Consider the following 20,922-nt stretch of genomic DNA (forward strand, 5'->3'; position numbering starts at 1 on the left):
CCCTCCTCTCAGTGAATGATACCACCATTCACCCAAGCCAGAAATCTAAGAATCATTTCAACTCCTTATTTTCTATTAACTATTTTTATTAAAAACAAAGTTTCAAGTATTGGTCTACATTTTTTTAAACACTTTATATATATATTAATATATATTGTATATTATATAATGTATAATATATACATTTTTGCATATATATTATATATTATATATGTACACAATTAATATATATTAATATGTGTTACATATATATATTAAGAACATCTGTAAAACTGAAAATAGTACTAATCCCTGAGGTGCTAGAAAGTATACTCCATTTTTCAGAGGAAGAAAGTGAGCAGAGAGAGGTTTAGTAACTTTATCGAGGTCACACAGGAATAAGTGTTTAAGCCAGGATTCAAATCTGGTCAGCACCACCTTCAACAAAAAGAATACTGCCGTGTTTACAGTTCTTACCCCTTGGCTTTACTATATTAGTATTTTACATGCATTGTCTCAGCTGTCACAGTGTTAAGTGTTAATTGTCCCCATTTAATAAATGAAGGCAGTGCTCATTTGTAAATTAGTCTCTCTAACCCTAATTGGTGACAAAATTGATTGTTGCGTGTTTTTTTTTTTATTTGCAGCTCTTTTTTCTTTAAAGTTCTCTCTTCCCAGTGTTGCTGCTTTTATTCACATTGTAGTTATAATTGACTTGGGCCACTTAAATAATCTCCTAATTGTTCTGAAATGTCTTGCTTTCCCAACCATCTGCCCTTTCTTCTCATTCTGTTCTGTATGTTCCCTAGAGTAATTCTTCTAAAATCAAACCTTATGATTTAGCTTTACTCTGCTCACCTTTCCAAGGATTCCTGGTGGTCTACTGCATAAAGTTCGAACTTGAGCCTGACGCAGTTTCCTATCTGCCTGCCTCCTCCTCTGCTCCTTGACCTAGTCCTTCTTATACCTTTCCAGGTTCATATCCTAGGCAATTTCCGTGTCACCCCGTGCTTCAGTCCTACTAACCTATTTGCTGTTTTCTGATCCTAATGTGCTATTTTATACTTGGCTTTCCTCATGAAACTACCTTTTCCTCGTTAGTGCTCCTAACGAGCTTCCACCCATCCTTCCAGGTTCACTTTATGCCTTTACTGAATGAAACCTTTCTGACCACTTCCATCCCTAATGGACTTGATCTACTGACTCCTTTGTGCTCCTTCTGTACCTTGTGAATGCTGTTATCAAAACTCCTCTTAGATTTTATTACTCTACTTGTGTCTTTGGGTTTCTGTATGTACTAGACTATAGGCTCCTTTGTTTATTTCACTGCTGGTTTATTCACCTTACATTGTAAGTAAACTGTTATTTATCAGGCTGTGTTTGGTAGTGAGGACATTAAGATAATGAAAATATGGTCCCTTCTTCAAGGAGTGTGTAAAATTGCTGAGGGACTGAACGGTTGGATAGTTGTGCTATGATGGAGAGACATAACAGCAACAAAGGAGCCAAAAATTGAGACGGATTAAGGATGTTAGAAAAGGCCACTTGAAAGGCAGAAGCATTTAATGTTTTGTTCAGCACAACGTCCCCTGCACCAGCTCAGTAAATTAAAGAAAAAAAAAAAAAAAAGAAAGAAAGAAAAAAGGAAAGAAAAAAAAAAAAAGAATGAGTGAATGGAATGTATGGCATGCCAGGCAACTCCGAAAGTAAACGTAATTGGAAAATAGTTTGAGTCACTTGTTTGATAATCATTCTTACTGAGTAAAAAATGAAGCATAGGGTTTGTATAGTTAATTTGTTCTGTTCTTTGAAAATGAGATTGTTTTCATAGAAATGGTTGCATGGCAATGAGATTATCTTTGGAAGTTATAAACGAAAGCTTTTTTTTAACCCCTTGAGGCCCACCTTCACCACCACTACGAAATGACTTAACAACCGAGAATTGTCTCTAGGGTACTGTCACGTATGTTACTGTATAGAAAATATTACAAGTTCATTGCATAGTGACCCTTTCTATCCTGTGTTGGAGGAAAGGTAATACGGTAAAGGGATAGTGTGAGTAAATTGTTCAGAAGTCTTTTTCTTGCTTGAATATCTTGAGCTTTAGTCTGAAAACCCCCTTTGTTGTTTTTAACATTAACAAAAATAGTTAATTTGGGAAGATTTTACAGCTGCCTTTAGTCTTTGGTTTACTTACCTTATTTTCTAGGCTACCTTTGCCTTAGAACCTGCAGTGATGGAGACCTCTTTGACAATCATGGGGGAGATTATAATTTGGGATATGAGAAACAATTAGTTCTCTTAAACATAAGACTCTTAAAATGGGAAAACCTACGGTATTGAGATTTTTATGAAGCTTGGAAGGTAATTATTCTCATAAATGAAACTCCTATTTTTTTTTTTCTGTAAAAGTTTCCCCTTTTACATTGGTTGGAAGATGCTGAATAGCATTAGAAATGTTGAAAAAAATATGTATGAATTCTGAGGACACAAAACTCTTTCTGTTTGAAAGAAAATTCTTTTAAAGATAGAAAATAAATGGAATGGCTTTGGTAAAATAATGTTCTAGCACTTTCACCTGACTTAAAAAATAAGAATATACACACACATATATACATACATAGTTTTTAAGTTATTAAATTGGATTTCTGTAAAGAATTTAGGAGACAGAGAACAGTTCAAAGAAGAAAAATTTAAAAGACTCCAAATTTTAACAGATAGTAATAACCACTCTTTACATCTGGGAAATCTTTTTTTTTTTTAGTTTTTCTTCCATGTGAATACATGTACATGCATAAGACTTCTTTTTTTAAAAGCAAATTACTATGAGATATTTCTGCTTCTGTTTATAATATAGAAAGCTGGAAAGAGTATTGTTTCCTCCCTAACAATGAAAAAAAGCACAAAACAAAACAGATAAACTACAAAATGAAAAATTTTCTGGAACCCATGAGAGAGCTGAAAGAATTTAGAAAGGAGAAGATGCTACATGCAGGTATAGTGAGAAGTGTTACGTCAGACTTCTCAAAAACTATGCAAGCCTGAGACGATGGAGTGCCAGGCTTCAAGGACTCAGAAGAACAAATCAAGTGAGAATTCTATAGATACTGAAATAACTTTCAGAAACAAAGTAAATTTTTTTAGCTGAATGGCAACTGATAATTCATTTCCAATGGACCTGTAGTCTTACACACACATGATACAAAAGGAAATTCTTTATATGAAGGAATATATGTGATCTTCCTTCTTTCCTTCCCTTCCCAGTACTTCTTGCTATGTATGTATCCGTGTGTGTGTGTGTGTGTGTGTGTGTATAGTATCAGAAGCCCTATTTATATTAATTTTGATTAGTTAGTGGAGATATTGTCTTTTCTCCCTGTATAATTATCATTTTGTTTTTATAATAAATAATGTTTGTGTTTATGTTGAAATACTTTGTGTTCTGTTGGTTATCAAATGTTCTTCACCTCCCAACCCCCTTACAGTATCCGTAATGATTCTTGCCTGAATCAGTTTGTCACTCAGAAAATTACTGGCTTATGGTTTTTAATTAATTTATGGTTTCTTAATTCCTTGTGTATTACTTGGCATTCTCTTTTAAGGAGTCCTCCATCTGCTTCATTGCTACTTATTTTCTCTCTATCTCTCTGTTTATTATCTACCTACCATCAGGTGAGACTCATGGATTCTTATTTAATTCACTTGGTTCATTCCTTTACTGTATTTGTTTTGATGCCCAGACTGTCCCAGACTTAGGGCACACAAGCCATTTGATACTAGCTCCTGTGCCTTGTTGATGTATTCTTGTCACATTTTGGGACATTACTTAACCATGGTATCATTGATATATGCAAGGAGCCCACTTTCTTTTGAGTGTTGAGTATTGAGTGCTATCTTGAACATAAGATTTGAGCATATGCCTTTATTTTAAAATGTGTCATTTTGAATCAACAAATAGTTGTATACTGTTTTTTTTTTTTAAGATTTTTCATTTATATATTTGAGAGAGAGAGATCAAGAGGGCACAAGCACAGGAGAAGGGGCCAAGGGAGAGGGAAGCAGGCTCCATGGGGCTCGATCCCAGGACCGTGAAATCATGACCTGAACCGAAGGCAGGTGCTTAATGGACTGAGTCACCCAGGTGCCCCTACGTATTGGTTTTTTATGCAGTCTGCCTAGTTGGAGTGTTTATTCCATTACCTTAATGAATTTAGTGATATGGTTGGACTTAAGTGTGCCGTCTTATTTTTGTTTTTCTATTCGTCTCATTCATTCTTTGCTCACTTTTTCCTGTTTCTTGTCCTTCTTGATTAGGTTATGTTAGTATTATGATTTATTTTCCCTATTGGCTTTACTTGAGTATGACCTTTCGGTTTTTTAAGTTTCTTGTTCTTGTAGTGGCTCTGGGGATTACAGTGTACATTGTTAATTTATCATAGTTTACCCTGAATAATATTATATCATTTTGCATGTAATTTAAGGCTCTTCAACAGTATAGAGTAATTTATCTTCTTACTCCTTTTTTTCTTAACACTTTAAAAAAAGATTTTATTTATTTATTTGACAGAGAGATAGAGCCAGAGAGCACAAGTGGGGGGAATGGCCGAGGAAGAGGGAGAAGCAGGTTCCCTGAATTTGATGCCCCTGGGATCATGACCTGAGCCAAAGGCAGACACTTAACCTACTGAGCTACCCTGGCACCACTTTTCTGTCCTTTTTTTTTAAATGTTGTTGGTATATCTTATACATATATACCTCTTTTTAATTCTAAAATATGTTACTGTGTTTGCTTTGAACATTTAATAGTATTTTAAAGTTCAAGAAAAAAAATTGTTTTTATTTTTGCCCACCACACATATACCATTTTGAAGCGTTCTTATTCTTTCCTCCATATCTACGTTATCCTTTGGTATCATCTTCCTTCAGCATGAAAAATTTCTTTTAGCATTTCCTTTAGTATCTGCTGGTGTTGGATTTTCTTAGCCTTAAAAAATATTTCTCGGGGCACCTGGGTGGCTCAGTGGGTTAAGCCTCTGCCTTCGGCTCAGGTCATGATCTCAGGGTCCTAGGATCCAGTCTCGCATCGGGCTCTCTGCTCAGTGGGGAACCTGCTTCCCCCTCTCTCTCTGCCTGCCTCTCTGCCTGCTTGTGATCTCTCTCAAAAAAAAAAAAAAATTCTAAAATACCTAATTTTTAAAAATTTTTGAATTTTTTTAGAGAGAGAGGGGGAGCAGGGAGGAATAGAGGGAGAGGGAGAGAGACAATCTTAAGCAGGCTCCATGCTTAGCATGGAGCCTGACACAGGGCTCGATCCTAGGACCCTGGGATCACAATCTAAGGCAAAATCAAGAGCTGGACCCTTAACTGACTGAGCCACCCAGAGACCCTTCTAAAATACTTTAAAATAACTAAAAAATTATTCTGAAAGTATTTTTATCATCTCTGTTTTCAAAAATATATTTTCTAAGGCATAGAATTCTAAGTTGCTAGTTCTCCCTTTCCCCACACTTTAAAGATTGCATTCCACTGTCTGCTTCAATTATTTTCTGAAGAGAAATAAGCCATTATTCCTATTGTTCCTCTGAATGTATTGTCTTTTTTCCTTTTTTCCTAAAATCTTTTGTTTTTAAGATTTCTTTTTGTCTTTGGACTTTATAATTTGACTGTGATGATCTTATTGTTTTATTTATATTCATTTTGTGTGGGATGTACTAAACCTCATGGATCTGTGGGTTGAAGTATTGTATCATGTTTGGAGATGATTTTGCCTGTATTTCTTTAAACATGTCGTCGTCTTCTTTCTCATTCTTTTTTTCTTCTTTTGCAAGTCCTAGCTGCTTGATGGATCATTCAGATTTCATCATTACTTGAGTGAACTGAATATCTCAGTTTTAATTAGCTTCAAATTACTTCTGATTTCAAATGCTGTTGCAGAAGTCTCTTTGTGCATAAGACCAGCTCTGAAATTCCAGAGCTTTCATCCAGGAGCTTATCTCTGATCTTAACGAGATTTGAACTGGGATGGGTTTCAGCTTTCGTTTTTTTTCTCTTTTGGATTGCATTTCTGTAGCCCTGAATCCAAAACCCCTTGCAAAATTTCCAAGATCTCTCTGATTTCTCACACTGCCCTCACCATTTCTTATGGAGGAGAACTCTTGTAGGGAAGAATTGTTGGGTCAGTTACTTTATTTTTGTTTTGTGGCTTTCCCGGATTCCAAACTGTAATAGTAGCCCACACTGTGAAAGGTTTGGCTGATTTCTCCTCATCTCAGCAAAGCCTTTCAGCCTCTGACTGTTTCAGTCCTTTATCCTTTATCCATCTGTGCCCAGATTAAGCAAATGGCCTCACGTATGAAAGTGACTGCTATCCTTCGCTCACCATTCAAAAATGTGTCCTGGTGTGGTATGCAGTTTTGGTCTGTTGTACGTGTGTGTGTGTGTGTGTGTGTGTGTGTGTGTGTGTGTGTTTATGTTAATTACACTGTGTTGACATTGAAGGAAAATACAGCTTTTAAGATTAGACCTAACTTTTTTGTTGTTATGGAGGTCATGGTGGTTTTTCTTGATCTTCTACATCATATCCAAATGTGGAACTTCTGCTGGATCTTAAATCATAGTAGAGATACATAATCAGTATAGGATGTGATGAGAACAATTAATATCAGGAGTACCAGATTACTTTAGACACCTGTGTTGATCACTTTTATAGCAACCTATACTTATTTGTAGCTCATATTACAATTGACCTGATATAATTATGAGTTTAATATATGAAGGCAGGAACCATAGCTATTTTGTTCATTCGCCATTTTGATCTCATTATTCCATAACACAATGCACAGCACCTTGTATATTTGTGTAATGAAGCATTTCAGTTCAGTAATAATTTTGGAAAGGTCAGCAGTGGGCTAGAGGGTATTGGTCAGTTAAATGTATCTTTGCATGGACCCTGTAAAAATATTTTGATGTATCATTTTTTTTCTGATTATGTCCTTGCATTCTGTAGTCTTGTTTCTTTTTAGTATTTTTCTGTTTTTCATATAGCATGATAATGTGGCTTGCCTATATATTTAGAATTGTAAGACTTTAAATCTGATTCTACTAAGCCTCTTTTTTCTCTAGAAAGATAAATCGATGAGATAAATTTTGTGACCACTGTCCACAAGTAATAAATTTACAAAGAACTCACAAATCTCTATTTACAGTTATCTCTTAATGTTTATAATCTAGTATTTGTACAATAGTAACCTTATCATTGAGGGAATACTTGTCTTAAAAGGATATCTTTTATAGAAAGCCATCTTTGGTGATGCTTTCAGGGGCTCATGAAGGCTGTATAGGTCCCAAATTTACCCTATTGGTTACAAGACTATTGTCTTTTTTAAAACTTTGTATATAAAGATGGCTATTGAATCATTTTCTTTATGTTTAGTTTCCTTTGTTGCATAGAAAATGTCATTATTGGGGCACCTGGCTGGCTCAGTTGGTAGACTTTTCAACTCTCAATCTTGGGGTTGTAAGTTCTACCCCCATACTGGGGATAGAGTTTGCTTAAAACAACAACAACACCTTATGATAAGGGCTTAATAATGTCCATTGGATTAAAAATTAGTGACTAAGTTAAAAAAGATTGATCATTTTGGGGATATTTAGGATTATAAGACATTTATACTGAATTAAACTACTGGTCTGAAACACTTATATTGGAATCAGAGCTAAATAGACCTTATCGGAAAGATGACAGTAGCGGAGCAGAGAGATCTTTCCTTATGGGCCTTTACCAGCTAATTGTACAGGAAGCCAATAGGGAGTCCATGTTGGAAAATTCTAAATATTAACAATATATGAAGGAACTTGGAAGCATAGGAGAAAGGAATCATGCAGGGGAATTCTTCATCTACCCTGGAGACACTATAGCATAGTGTTTAAATGCTGTGGGCTTTAGAGCTAGATGGTCTGTGTTAAAATCCTATTTGTGCTGTGTGCTTATCGTGTGACCCTGAATAAGCTGCTTAACTTCTCTGTGCCTTCATTTCCTCCTATGTAAATTAGAAATAATAATAAAACTATTTAGCATCATTGGTCTGAAGTTTAAGTGAATTTTCATATATTAAAATACTTAAAATCTAATTTCTGGCACAAGGTAAATGTTATTTGCTGCTGCCATTATTATCATCGTGGTTATTGTTGTTGTTGTTGTTGTTGTTATTATTATCAGAAGTAACACTGGCACCTTGTTTGTTTGCAAAGTAATCCTGCTACCTGGGATGACTAACTCTTGAGAATTCTTTTTCAGCTCCACTGAAGTCGATGACATGATTCGCAAATCTACAAACCTGTTGCTAACCAGGACTCTGAGCAACTCCCTGCAGAATGTCATTAAAAGGAAGAATATCGGACTTACTGAGGTAAAGCTGCTCTTAATGGAGGCAGCCAAGGCAATGTGTGAACAGATGTCTAAGCTCTGGGGCCCGTTTGTGAGTTAATTATAACTTTCTATATGGTCCATCACGTTTTTCCTAATGGATTCCTAATGGTGAAAGTGCAAAACAGATCATTTGTTTCTCTCTTTGGTCACTTCGGAGAAATCTATTACATATTTGAAAAGTCACTTTCTCTCTCTCTGTCTCTCTCTCTCATGATTTTCACCAGCTTAACTGGTTTTCCTTTCCAGTGTTGTTGTGTTAAATTGGTATTATTTGTCATCAATTACATAAAAACAGAATTGTTGGTGGGAGAATGTAGTCACCGTCAAGTTCCTATCTAAATGAGTGGCAGTTCTGCAACAACATACAACATGAAATCGCATTCTGTCTGCATAAGTCACCGATGCCAAGGATGTTGGCGCTTCTAGTCCGTGGTTAGTGTTAGACTCAGCTTTTGTTTTTGAGATACCTCATGTATATGGATGGTAAATTACTCTTTATCAGCATCTAAGTCTGGGGATTTGGGATTGCGGAAATGTGAGAGAAAGGCAATCGTCACATTTCTGTGGAAGCTTACAGAATCTCACAAAACGAGGAGGGATATTACATACACGTTGAGAACAGTATCTTGGCAAACTGAAGATTTGGCACTTTGGCGTATAGTCCTAAAATTTAGAAAGACGTGAAGTTTCCTTTCTCTTGGAAACCCAGGATTGCATGGGAGCGTCAACCTGCCATTTTATGGAAATTATAGTGCCAAAAGTGAGAGCTTGGAGGAATTTTTTTCACAGGGAAAGGGAAAGGCTGTTGGCCATCTGTTTTACTTGTAGAGGTGGTGTAGTTTGAAAGTCCGTTGCTCTAGAAAAAATTGACATTTTCAGATATACACTGTCAAAGATAATGGTGGAAGTAGGCAAATGGTTAATGATGCTGAGTCCTGGGTAAAGACAGCTGGAAGCCAGGTGAACATCTCCTTCTGATTTTGGACTGCTTGTTCCTTTCCCTGTGTTAAGATTTTAAAATATTATAATGTAGGACTTGGGCACTGTTTGAGTTCCATTTAGAACAAACTTTTTTACAATTGAAAGTTACATTCGAAGGACAGCTCCCTCATTTTGCAGAGCTTCCTTTCTGTTGTTTGGTATAGAAATATTAGGTATTATTTTTATGTGTCTGAGAATAGGTTAACTTCTTTTCATTATCACGAAGGCTAAGAAAAAAGGAGAGTGGAGTGAAGTGGAGTGAAAAGTCGGAGGCCCTCCTACATTTGTTATATCATACTGTTCTCCATTTATGAGTCCCAAGTAGGACAGGAAACTTGTTATTTTTTTGTCAGCTGTCTCTATATTACAACTCTCGATATAACTTTCCTGATGCCATTTGATTTAACAGCGTCCTCAAACATTTTAAACAAGTAGCATAGCAGGAACATGGTGTGATAGAAACCTTAGAAGGCCTTAGAAGGGTCTTGAGTTTAGCTGTGGCTGTGCCATTGATTTACTGTGACATCTTTTTTTTTTTTTAAGATTTTTATTTATTTATTTGAGAGAGAAAGAGAGCACAAGCAGGGAGAGGGGCAGAGGGAGAAGGAGAAGCAGACTCCCTGCTGAGCAGGGAGCCCGACATGGGGCTTGATCTCAGGATCCTGGGATCATGATCTGAGCTGAAGTCAGACATCTAACTGACTGAGCCACCCAGGTGCCCCTTACCGTGTCATCTTAAGAGAAAGACCCAACTTCTCAATTCTTCAGTTTTCCTGACTCCATTGACCTTTAGAGTAATGCACAGATCAGGTTAGGATAGGAAGATTCAGTAGTTCTTTTTTTCTTTTTTTTTTTTTTTTTAAGATTTTATATATCTATCTGACAGAGAGAGACCACAAGTAGGCAGAGAGGCAGGCGGAGAGAGAAGGGGAAGCAGGCTTCCCACTGAGTAGAGAGCCTGATGCGGGGCTCCATCCCTGAGATCATGACCTGAGCTGAAGGCAAAGGCTTAATCCAGTGAGCCACCCAGGCACCCCTGTATCATAGTTCTTGGCACCATTTCAGCAAAGGTATTCTTCCTAAGTCATTGGCTCTTTCTAGGCAATAATGCACTTTTGTTAACAACATCTTTGCATATGGCTAAAGGAACATCTGCACACATTTATTTATTTTGGCTATTACCATGGTGTATACATGTATAGATAAATACAGACCCAGTGATTTTTATTACCACCCATTGTATCTTTGAATAACTGTTACTCCCCTTTGGGAAAAGAAGACATTATATCCTCATTTATAGGAAACTCAAGTGAGTTCCCATCTAAAATCATCATCATGCTAGGTAACATTTGTGGAACAGTTTGTACTCTGCAAAGCCCATCACAGATACCATCTCATTTGGAACAGTCACATTTGGAATTAGCTGGGCATGTGTTATTATTCCCATTTTATGGAAAGCATAATTAAAGTTTAGGGAGATTGCCCACGGTTATGTCATTAACAAAACGAAAAAATGAGATCTATGTCTGGGTTGTTTTTTCCCAGACTTAATTCACTTCTACTGTAATGTACTGCCTTTCATATCGATTTAATTATTTCATCGTAACAAAGGGAGTCTTACAAGAAGTCCATAGTAATACGGAAATTGTTCTAGTTAGAGATGATTTTGTGTCAGCGAGCACATCGCCATTCAAACAACAGATGTGTTACAAGCAGACAAAACTCACCGAGTCCTACTTCAGGTTGTTGGACAATCTTTTAGGACTTGAAAGTTCCCATAAGCTCATGTCTCTCTGTCGACCTGTCTTGTTTGAATTTACATGGTATCTCATGACCTCTTTTCTTCCAGTCCATACACTCTATCCTTTCAGCTTTTTCTCTCTGCCCTCTAGCTTTCTTGCTTTCCTCATTGCTTCTTTGCTTCCTCACATTGAGCCAAGACAACAACATTTCCTTTGAGTTCTTGCTTGCTGTAGTTTAAATGCCTTGCACTCACAGACCTTATTTGCCTATCCCTATTCATCAGCGCAGGGTTAGTTGTTTTTCTTAGGCTGCTGCTTCTAGCTCTGTGGGAAGAAGGGCAGCTGAGCTGTGGTTAAGAACATGTGTTCTAGGGCCGCCTGGGTGGCTCAGTGGTTAAGTGTCTGCCTTTGGCTCAGGTCATGATTCCAGGGTCCTGGGATCGAGCCCCACATTGGGCTCTCTACTGGGTGGGAAGTCTGCTGCTCCCTCTCCCACTCCCCCTGCTTGTGCTCTCTCTCTCTGTGTGTCTCTCTCTGTCAAATAAATAATAAAATCTTAAAAAAAAAAAGAACGTGTTCTAAAGCAGAGTGCCTGGGTTCCAATTCTGCCTGGGTTCTCGTCCCTTTACAAATGTGCCCTGGGGGAAATGGCTTGGCTTTATGTGTAGAATGGGGACAATAAGAGCATGTGTTTCAGAGGGTTGTTGTGAGGATTGAATGAACATACGAAGTGCTTAGAACAGTACCTATACTCAAGGCATATTACCTGGTATTGTTAAAAAAGAGGTCTGGGCAGGTAAACAGTGATTGTCAGGTTTAGTGCAGAGATGGTTTTTCAACTAAGAGAAGTTACAAGATTAGAGCAAGACAACCTGTTAAGATAAATAACTTGCTTATTAACTTTATAGTATTGAGTACCTACTGTGTAACAGGCACCAATCTAAACCTTATAGATAAGTAAGTGAACAACAAAACAAGGACAGCAACAAAAGGGGTCCTCGCTTACATTCTAGTGGCAGAAAACACAACAGATAATAAGCAAAATAAATAGTAAATCATCTAGTATGATAGAGGGAGGTGAATGCTTCATTGAAGAGAAAGAAGGAACCTGGGTTAAGGGAATCAGGGGTCTGGTGGAGGTCCAAGGTTGGTCTTAATAAAAAGATGGTGAGTTATCATTGAAGGGCAAAAAGCATTCTTGGCAGAGGTTAGAGCAAAGGTATGAAGGTATGAAGTTATTGGTCAGCTCGGGGAATAATAAGGAAGCTAGGGTAAAGCTAGAGTGGAGTGAGAAGGGGGAAGACAAGCAGGAAATTAGATCACAGAGGTGCTAGGGGTCTGTGGTGGGCCCGTGTGAAGTGTTAGGCTTTTATTTTGAGTGGAGTGGAAAGCTATTGCAGGAATTTGATGAGTGATGCAATATGACATATTTCAAAGGAATAACACTGACTGCGGTTTTGAGAATAAACTGTAGGGTATAAACAGGGAGACCAGTTCGGAAGCTATGACACTAATGATTTGACGGCAGCGTGGGTGGTAGCCATGGAGGTGGTGACAGGTGATCGGATTTGGAGTGTAGAGTCAGCATGCTTTCCTGATGGCTGGATGTGAAGGGAGAGAGAAAGCAAGGAGTGGAAGGTAACTCCAAGATGTTTTTGATTCGAGCAGCTAGGATGTACATACCATGCACCGTGATGGCAAAATCTTTGGGTAGGGCTAGGTTTAGGGTGGAAGATTGGAAATTTGATTTTGGACATATTTAATTTGTAATGTTTACTCACATATATCTTGCAATATTGAGTAAGCAGTTATATATGAGTTTGGAGTTTGAAAGAGAGGTTTGTCCTGGAGATAAAAATTGGGGGAATACAAATAATATTTATAACCACCTGATCAGATAATATTACTAAGGGAATTTGTAAAGACGGAGAAGGGAATATGAAGGACCGAACTCTTGGGCACTCCATTTAAGGAGTCAGGAGAAAAGAGGAACTCACAAAGGAGATTGGGAACGACCCACTAAAGAAGGAAAAAAAAAAAAAAACAACAACAAACCAAGAACAATAACAGGAGTATGGTGTCTTGGAAGTCAAGTGAAAAAAGTATGTCAAGAAGGAGGGAGTGGTCAGCTTGACAAATACTGATGATTGAAGAGGAAGGTGAAGAATTACTATGGGACTTAGCAACTTGGAGTATGTTGGTGACTTTAGTAAGACCATTTTTAATAGAATGATGCTGGGAGGCTCCTGATGGAGTAGGTTTAAAAGAGAGTGGTCCCGTACAGAAGAATTTCAAATAATTGATGTAGATTGTACCCTCTCAAGGAGCTGGAGCTTAGCTCCCACCCCTTGTATGTAGCTTGTGCTTATGACTTGCATCTACAAAGTAGGGTATGGAAAGAGGGAACAAGTTACTCTACAGTGAAGAAACCTGCCAGACACTACCTTGGCCAGGTGATCAAGGTTAACATAATCATTGGTAAGTGATACTGATCGCATGCACCTTTGATGTGATGTGATGAGAAGGCAGTTGTGATCTCCCAAAATACACCCTAACCATGATAAAAAATTTTAAAAAACCCAAACTGAAGGACATTCTACAAAATATCTCATCAGTACTCCTTAAAACTGTTAGGATCATCAAAAACAAGGAAAAATCTAAGAAACCGTCCCAGACCAGAGGAGGCTAAGGAGACGTGACAACCAAATGTAATGTGGGATCTTAGACTGGATTCGGAAAATGGTAAAGAACATTAGGGAGAAACTAGTAATACTAAATAAAGTGTATTGCTCTGTTAGTAGTGATATACTAATGTTGGTCCCTTAGTTGTGGGAAAGGTACCATAGTAATATGAGATGGTAAGAATAGGGGGAACTGGGTGTGGCATATTTGGGATCTCTAAGCAACTATTTTGTAATATAAAACCATTTTAAAATAAAGTGTTGACTTAAACAATTTGAAGAATGGGAAGAGTGGAATTGGAGCCAACAAGCAGAGGACAACTGTTTTAGGGAGTTTTGTTACAAACGTAAGCAAGGAAATGAGGAGGTAGTTGGCAAGGGAAGTGGGTTAAGCACAAGTTTTTTATTTTGTTTGTTTTGTCTTTTTTATTTTTATTTTTTAAAAGATTTTATTTATTTATTTGAGAGAGTGAGAGAGAGAGAGCATGAAAGGGGAAAGGTCGGAGGGAGAAGCAGACACCCTGCTGAGCAGGGAACCTGATGTGGGACTCGATCCCAGGACTCCAGGATCATGATCTGAGCTGAAGGCAGTAGCTTAACCTACTGAGCCACCCTGGTGCCCTGTTTTGTTTTTTAATAGGAGAAGTAACAGCATGTTATTTCTGATGAGAATGATGCAATAGAAAGCAAAAAGTTGATGATAGAGGAGAAGGAGGGAAATCTTTGGAGTAATGTCCTGGAGGAGGAGAGTGACTTTAGAATCTGATGCACAAGCAGAGGGATTGGCTTTAGGTGGTGTCAAGTTCATCTCTGGGAACAGCTGAGACTCAGAGTATGTGGATGCAGATGGTGGTGGCTGGGCATATTTTATGGTGGCAGACTCCAAACACTCTGTTTTCTCAGTGAAAGATTTTTAGCTAAAAGTAGAGATCCAGAACAAGTGTTGGGGTTGAAGCAGAGAGAAAGTATATCTGGGGGTATGGAAAAGAGATTTGGTTGGTACTCGATAATGTGTTGATTTTGTAGCCTTAAGTGTCCATTTTGGCTAGTGGATAGGAGTTAAAGTGAGACTAGTCAGAATGGTTGTATATTTTCTTAAGCCATATTTAGCTGGAGATACAATAAGTAAGTCCATATCAATAATAGCTTACAGGAAGTTGGTATATATTAGACTCAGTGTTTTATTATTTATATTAGTATTTATATTTAATAATTTGTACTATATTGATTATTTCTTTGATATGACATTGATGTTATCTCAATTTTAAGATGACGAAAGATACTAACTTTGCTTAAGGCCACATAACCAGTAGGTAGTTTGGAAATAAAATTTGAGATGTTTTGAAAGACAAAATTTTCTTTTAAAAAACATAAGATTTGAAGTAAGGTTTGAAATCCAATTTCTTTTGTTCTAAACCTTCGCTCTTTCACTACATTAATTTAAAAACATCAGTATCATAGAGCAAAAGGAAATAAACCACCAGTTTATTACTTAAGTTTGAAAGAAAATTTTAAGATGAATCAAAAAACAGCCTATCTCTTTATGAAGAATGAATTGATAAACTTAAGATATAAATTCACTTATTTGTGGAGCATAACAAATAGCATGGAGGACATGGGGAGTTAGGAGAAGGGAGTTGGGGGAAATTAGAAGGGGATGTGAACAATGAGAGACTATGGACTCTGAAAAACAATCTGAAGGGTTTGAAGAGGTCGGGGGGGCGGTGGGAGGTTGGGGGAACCAGGTGGTAGGTATTAGGGCACGGACTGCATGGAGCACTGGGTGTGGTACAAAAACAGTGGATACTGTTATGCTGAAAATAAATTAAAAAAAATGATTAAAAAACAACAACAACAACAACAACTAAGATTTAAGATAGCATATTACACAATTTGAAAAAAAAAGATATAAATTGGATTTTAAAATGTATTTACTATAGATGATAGACATAATAAACCTGCACTTTATTTAAGTCTCCACTCAAATGTCAGTTCCTTAAGGAGGCCTTCCTTGACCACTCTGAGACCTACCATCACCATGTAATTCCTTATTTCACTGCTGTTCCCCGTGCTTATTACTACTTGACATTATGCTATATGTTTCTATGTGTGTGTGGTTACTCTAATTTCCACAAGACCAAGGACTTTGTCTTGGTATGATTGTACAGCTGTCTCTCATTCCTTGGCACATAGTTGTTCTTTATTGATGGAAGAGAGAAGAAAGAAAAAAGGAAAGTAGGTAGGTTATTAGGATAAAGTTAAGGAAATTAAGAGTTCTATTAGTGATACCATATTAAATATTTATATATATATTTTATTATGTTTGTAATAGTGCCCCAGGAGACCTGAATAAATAACCAATGCTTTTCATTCAGCCTTTCTTTTGAATATTATTTTGACTGATGACCACATGGTTCTATCCTGTGTTATCTCCACATAACAGTGTTCAGCATCTGCTGTTAACAACAATGATATTGCTAATAATATTGCTAATATTTTATAATTAAGTCCTATCAGATATAATCCTTGTACTAGACCTGTGAATTTGGAACCAGTAGTTCCAAGTTCTTCAGTATTTTAGGTATTGGCTTTGGAGTTGGTAAAAAATGAGTCGTTTACCCAGCTTTTTGTATTTTTGCTGGGGTGAAATGGAGACAAAATTCCTGGAAATCTTTGGGAGATCATATTTTTGTGAATGGGAACCAGCACTGCTATTTAGTTCCTTACCTTGCAAATCTAACAGTGGAGAAGTCTTAGAGGTGTGGAGAAGGGAGTGTGACTTCTCATTTTCTTGCTTTGGGTTAGTCCTTTTGGAGCCTGAATGTCCTGCATTCTCTGCTTTGGGAAACAAGAGAAGGTAACAGGTGACTTCCACCATCTCCTCTGTGCTATCCTCATTAGATTCTCTCTGCTTCTGGAAATGAGAGACAGAAAAATTTTCGATTCTTAATGGATTTTTTAACCTAAGTGACTCCTGCCATTTAGTTGTGAGAGGTGATTGCTTGCTTTATAGTGTTCTCTCTCTTTCTTCTTTCTTTTTTTTTTTTTTTCAGACAGTCCTCACAGAACTCTACTTTATATAAGCATAACCAATACCTAATCTGTTGCTAATACCATGTCCTTGAAACAATGTTAAGGACAGTTTGGATTGCTGCAGTGATATATTTTTGTAAGAGAGTGGGAAGTTGAGGATTAAAAATATCAAAGGAGCTCAAGAATCTGATGGAAGTTGATATCTGAAATTGCTTCACTGCGTCCTTAAGTTCAGAATTATCCCCACAGTATCTGGCTTTACATTTGTAAATGCCCTTGTAAGGATTTTGGTTAGCTGTCATTCAGGAGTAGAGATCATTTAGACCCCATTAACAGACATTATTCCCTTTGAAAATGACATGGTATCTAATGTAATCCTAGAGTGTTTTAATAGTCTATTCTATGCTTAGCAATGAAACATTTCAAAAGTGACTGACAGCCAATTGATGTAATTCATGGTGATCTTTTGTGTTGACAGATCTTTAAAAAGTCAAGGGAAATTACTACTGTACCCAGTGAAGCCGCCTCCTTTTTATTTTTTTTTTTTAACTGCCAATATCCTGCAAAACAGGACAATTTTCTCTTTGACTGCCACTGTTTTTTATTTCGATAACATGACACGATTCCTCCTTATTATTAGGATTTCTTTTGATAGATGGAATGTGTTCCCTATAGGTAATGCTGACTTTAAAATAGAAATTCTTCAGTTCTCCAAATTAATCCTCTTACTTTTCTGACTTATACATCAAGACAACCTTGCCAGTAGCCACCTTCCCACTCAGGAAGAGGAGTGATTTAATTTAGACGATTTAAATTTTTCAAATGATTTTACTCTTTCTTTGAGGGAGAAACATGTTGAAAGGAAGAGGGTGATGAGTTGCTTATTTTGGTTAGGTGTTTTTCCTAGAGCACTCTACAGTTAAAAGTCTGATGTTTTGGGTAATTTTGTAGAAAGAGAGAGTATCTGTGTCCAAAACTCAAGAGTCTTCCAATTCAAACCATAGAATGAAGGGAAGGGGCTTAGTAAGGAATATAAACTTGAATATGAATTGTGGGAAATAATACAAAGATTTAGTCCTATTGTTGCCCTAACGTTTTTTGTGGTGGGGGAACTGTGTCTCTGGGTTTCTGCCCTTTGTCCTCATGTTTCAAAAGTAGACATTTTCTGGCCAGTCCTTGGGGAATAGAAGGTACCTTTTCCCTTAGTCCAGTCTATTACTAGAGCATTGTCATTACGATTTGACATGTATTTTTTGGAGAATGAACAGTGTGCTTTAGTCCTGTGCTGGTTTGCTGCTGGGGAGAGAAGGGTATACTTTATTATCATAATCCTATTAATATTTTTGTTTAATATTCTACAGTGTAATACAGTGACTTCTACTGAGGTATAATTTCAAGTTTTAAGCATTATTTTGAAGCACCATTTGATTGTAAAATGTGTATTACCCCCCACCTATGGGGCGCCTGGGTGGCTCAGTGGGTTAAAGCCTCTGCCTTCAGCTCAGGTCATGATCTCAGGGTCCTGGGATAGAGCCCCGCATCGGGCTCTCTGCTCAGCAGGGAGCCTGCTTCCTTCTCTCTCTCTGCCTGCTTCTCTGCCTGCTTGTGATCTCTGTCTGTCATATAAATAAATAAAATCTTTACCCCCAACCTACATGTTCACTTCCAGTTTCCCTTTTTGTCATCTATCCACTTTCTCCTGGCTCCCTCTCTGACTGGACTAGAGGAGGACCTAAGTTCATCCATAGCCTTATACTCCCAAACTCCCCCTGTCTGCCACAACCCCACCACCAGACATGTTCTTGTGGAAATAAGAAGCTAAAGATGTAGGAAAGGGAAATAAAAAAGAAGGTTCTATTTCATTTTCACTTTGTATTTCTTTTAGAATCTGGGAAATAGTTTTCATAGTTGAAATAAGTGGTTTGGTACCCCTCCTTTTTTAAAATTTAAATTTGTTTTCTACATGGAGTAGAATCAAAGTATGGAGAGGTCTAGTTGATGGCAGACCCAGAATGTGATAGTTCAGCCTCATGTACCTAAGTGTGCAACACTCCAGAGCTGCCATTTTGTGTTTATGCCAAAAGACTTTACCACAGGTTGTTTTGATGAGTCCATAATTTGAGGTAGAAGACTTGGATTGAGTCCTAATTCCATTTTGGTTCTGTGATCTAGAGAAAATCATTTCATTTTGGTTTCTGTTTAGTAAAACGGAAGCAATAATTATGCCCACTTAACTTAGTTTTCCAGGTTGCTGGGAAGACAATGTAAGAAAATGAATTGTGAACTACTTTATAGACTTTAATGATATCCTGACAATAAGAGTCATTCTTTTTCATCCTCCTCTCAAAGTTATTCATAGATGACTTTTTAATCTTATCAGCACTGTTGTTTTTAAGGCTCTCTCTTGTTAGAAAAGGAAAGTAGTAGTAACAAAAGGATATTGAATCCTCAAAATAACCGTGTGAGTTAGAAATTACTATTAACAGTTTACAGATAAAGAAATACTTAAGAGAAGTTAAGATTAATAATTTGTAAGCAGTTAATTCGCTGGTTTCTCTGACCGTAATGCCCATGTTATTTCTTCCATAAGCTAATGCAGTTTGTTAATATCCTGCAGCCTATTCCAACATCTCACTGTTCATTATGCCTAGTTTTGAAACTTCTTGTGATTTCAGTTATTTTTGTTCTTTCTGCAGGAGTTTGTGTTATTTAACTCATTTGGCAATTATTTATTGCCAGGCACTGTGCAAACACTAGCAGTTTTTGTTCTTAGTCTAGTCTCTTAAACAGAAGAAGACATATGTTTTAAAAGAGAGTGACAAGTGCTCCTATATAGTAGGGGGAATACAGGATGCTTTGGGAGCCAGGGAAAGCTATGTAGAGGAAGTATAACCTAAGCCCATGCTCTGACAAGCCCTCTGTAGAATACAGATGGGCCCTGTCTCTCTGCCTCTTTTTTCTTCTACCAGCTGATTCATACTGAGCCATTTGTCGTGGGGTGATTAGTCAAATGACTCTTACATGTGCTTGTTATTTTCTAGCTTGTCCAGATTATCATCAATACAACGCACTTGGAGAAATCCTGTAAGTACTTGGAAGAATTCATCACCAACATCACTAATGTGCTTCCAGAGACCGTCCACACCACCAAGCTCTACGGCACCACAACCTTTAAGGTGAGAAGGCCCTAGGGCTTCTGCTGCGCATAGTCTGGGGCATTCAACCTAGGAGTCTTTGTTTCTCCCAAGATTCACAGTAGTGTGATTCCTAACATGGTTTTGAGGATAAGTGCTTATGATTTCCTTAGAAGAACAAATACCAGTGCTAATTTCTATATGTTTAAACTTAAAAATGTCTATAACTCTGTCTGCTAAATCTTCTTGTATTTTGTACTTGAAAAGGGCTATTTCCTCAAATGGCTCCCATCTTAAGTGTGGTCTAGAGAATAGTGGTTATAGCTGAAATCAACATCAATTAAATTTAAAAAATTAGCTGTTCTCTGTGTCCAATTTTTTTCAACTTACTTTTTAATGAGGAATTTCTTCCCCTTACTATTGTAGTCAGCAATTTTATAATCCTTTTGCAAGGTGCCAACATAGTTTTGATCTAGATTTTGATTAAATTGGGAAAAATGACACTATTGTGGACAAAAGATGGATTGATAGAGAGTCTCTGGAGAGTAAATGACTTAATTTAAAAGAGCCTTACGAAACTCCCTTATATTGCCATCTTAGTTTTGAATTAATATTAAGCAGAAAAAGTAATAAGGTAACATCTACAACACTACAGTGGTAGATTCTGACATAAAGGCCAACCTGTATGTTTTGGGGTTTTGTTATTATTGTTACTATTTGGTTATTTTAGTTTTGATCAAATCTTTTTCATCCTTTTGAAATCTGGAGGTTGATATTAATGAGGTATAAAGTTGTGAGTTGAAATCATGATTTACGTCCACTGGTGTCTACTTTTTACCATCCTTTTATCCTCTTTCCCTATTTATTGGCACCTTCCCTTGAAAGGAGATTTTAAGACAAGAAATCAAATTTGATTCATAACTGCTTATCATATTTTATGAGAT

General features: G+C 37.1%; 1 protein-coding gene across 4 annotated transcripts in view; it reads left to right on the forward strand.

Moving 5' to 3' along the window:
• The window catches only part of EXOC6B (exocyst complex component 6B), a 607,587-nt gene that overhangs the window by 319,728 nt on the left and 266,937 nt on the right, over nt 1-20,922 (forward strand). For all 4 annotated transcript variants that reach the window (XM_032873651.1, XM_032873652.1, XM_032873653.1 and 1 more), the window contains 2 exons: nt 8,276-8,387; nt 19,886-20,020. In XM_032873651.1, the coding sequence (XP_032729542.1) occupies nt 8,276-8,387; nt 19,886-20,020 (247 nt within the window). The remainder of the gene's footprint in view (nt 1-8,275; nt 8,388-19,885; nt 20,021-20,922) is intronic.

Source organism: Lontra canadensis, unplaced genomic scaffold (genome assembly GCF_010015895.1).
Source record: "Lontra canadensis isolate GAN:19392208 unplaced genomic scaffold, GSC_riverotter_1.0 scaffold50, whole genome shotgun sequence".
Taxonomy (NCBI): Eukaryota; Metazoa; Chordata; class Mammalia; order Carnivora; family Mustelidae; genus Lontra; species Lontra canadensis.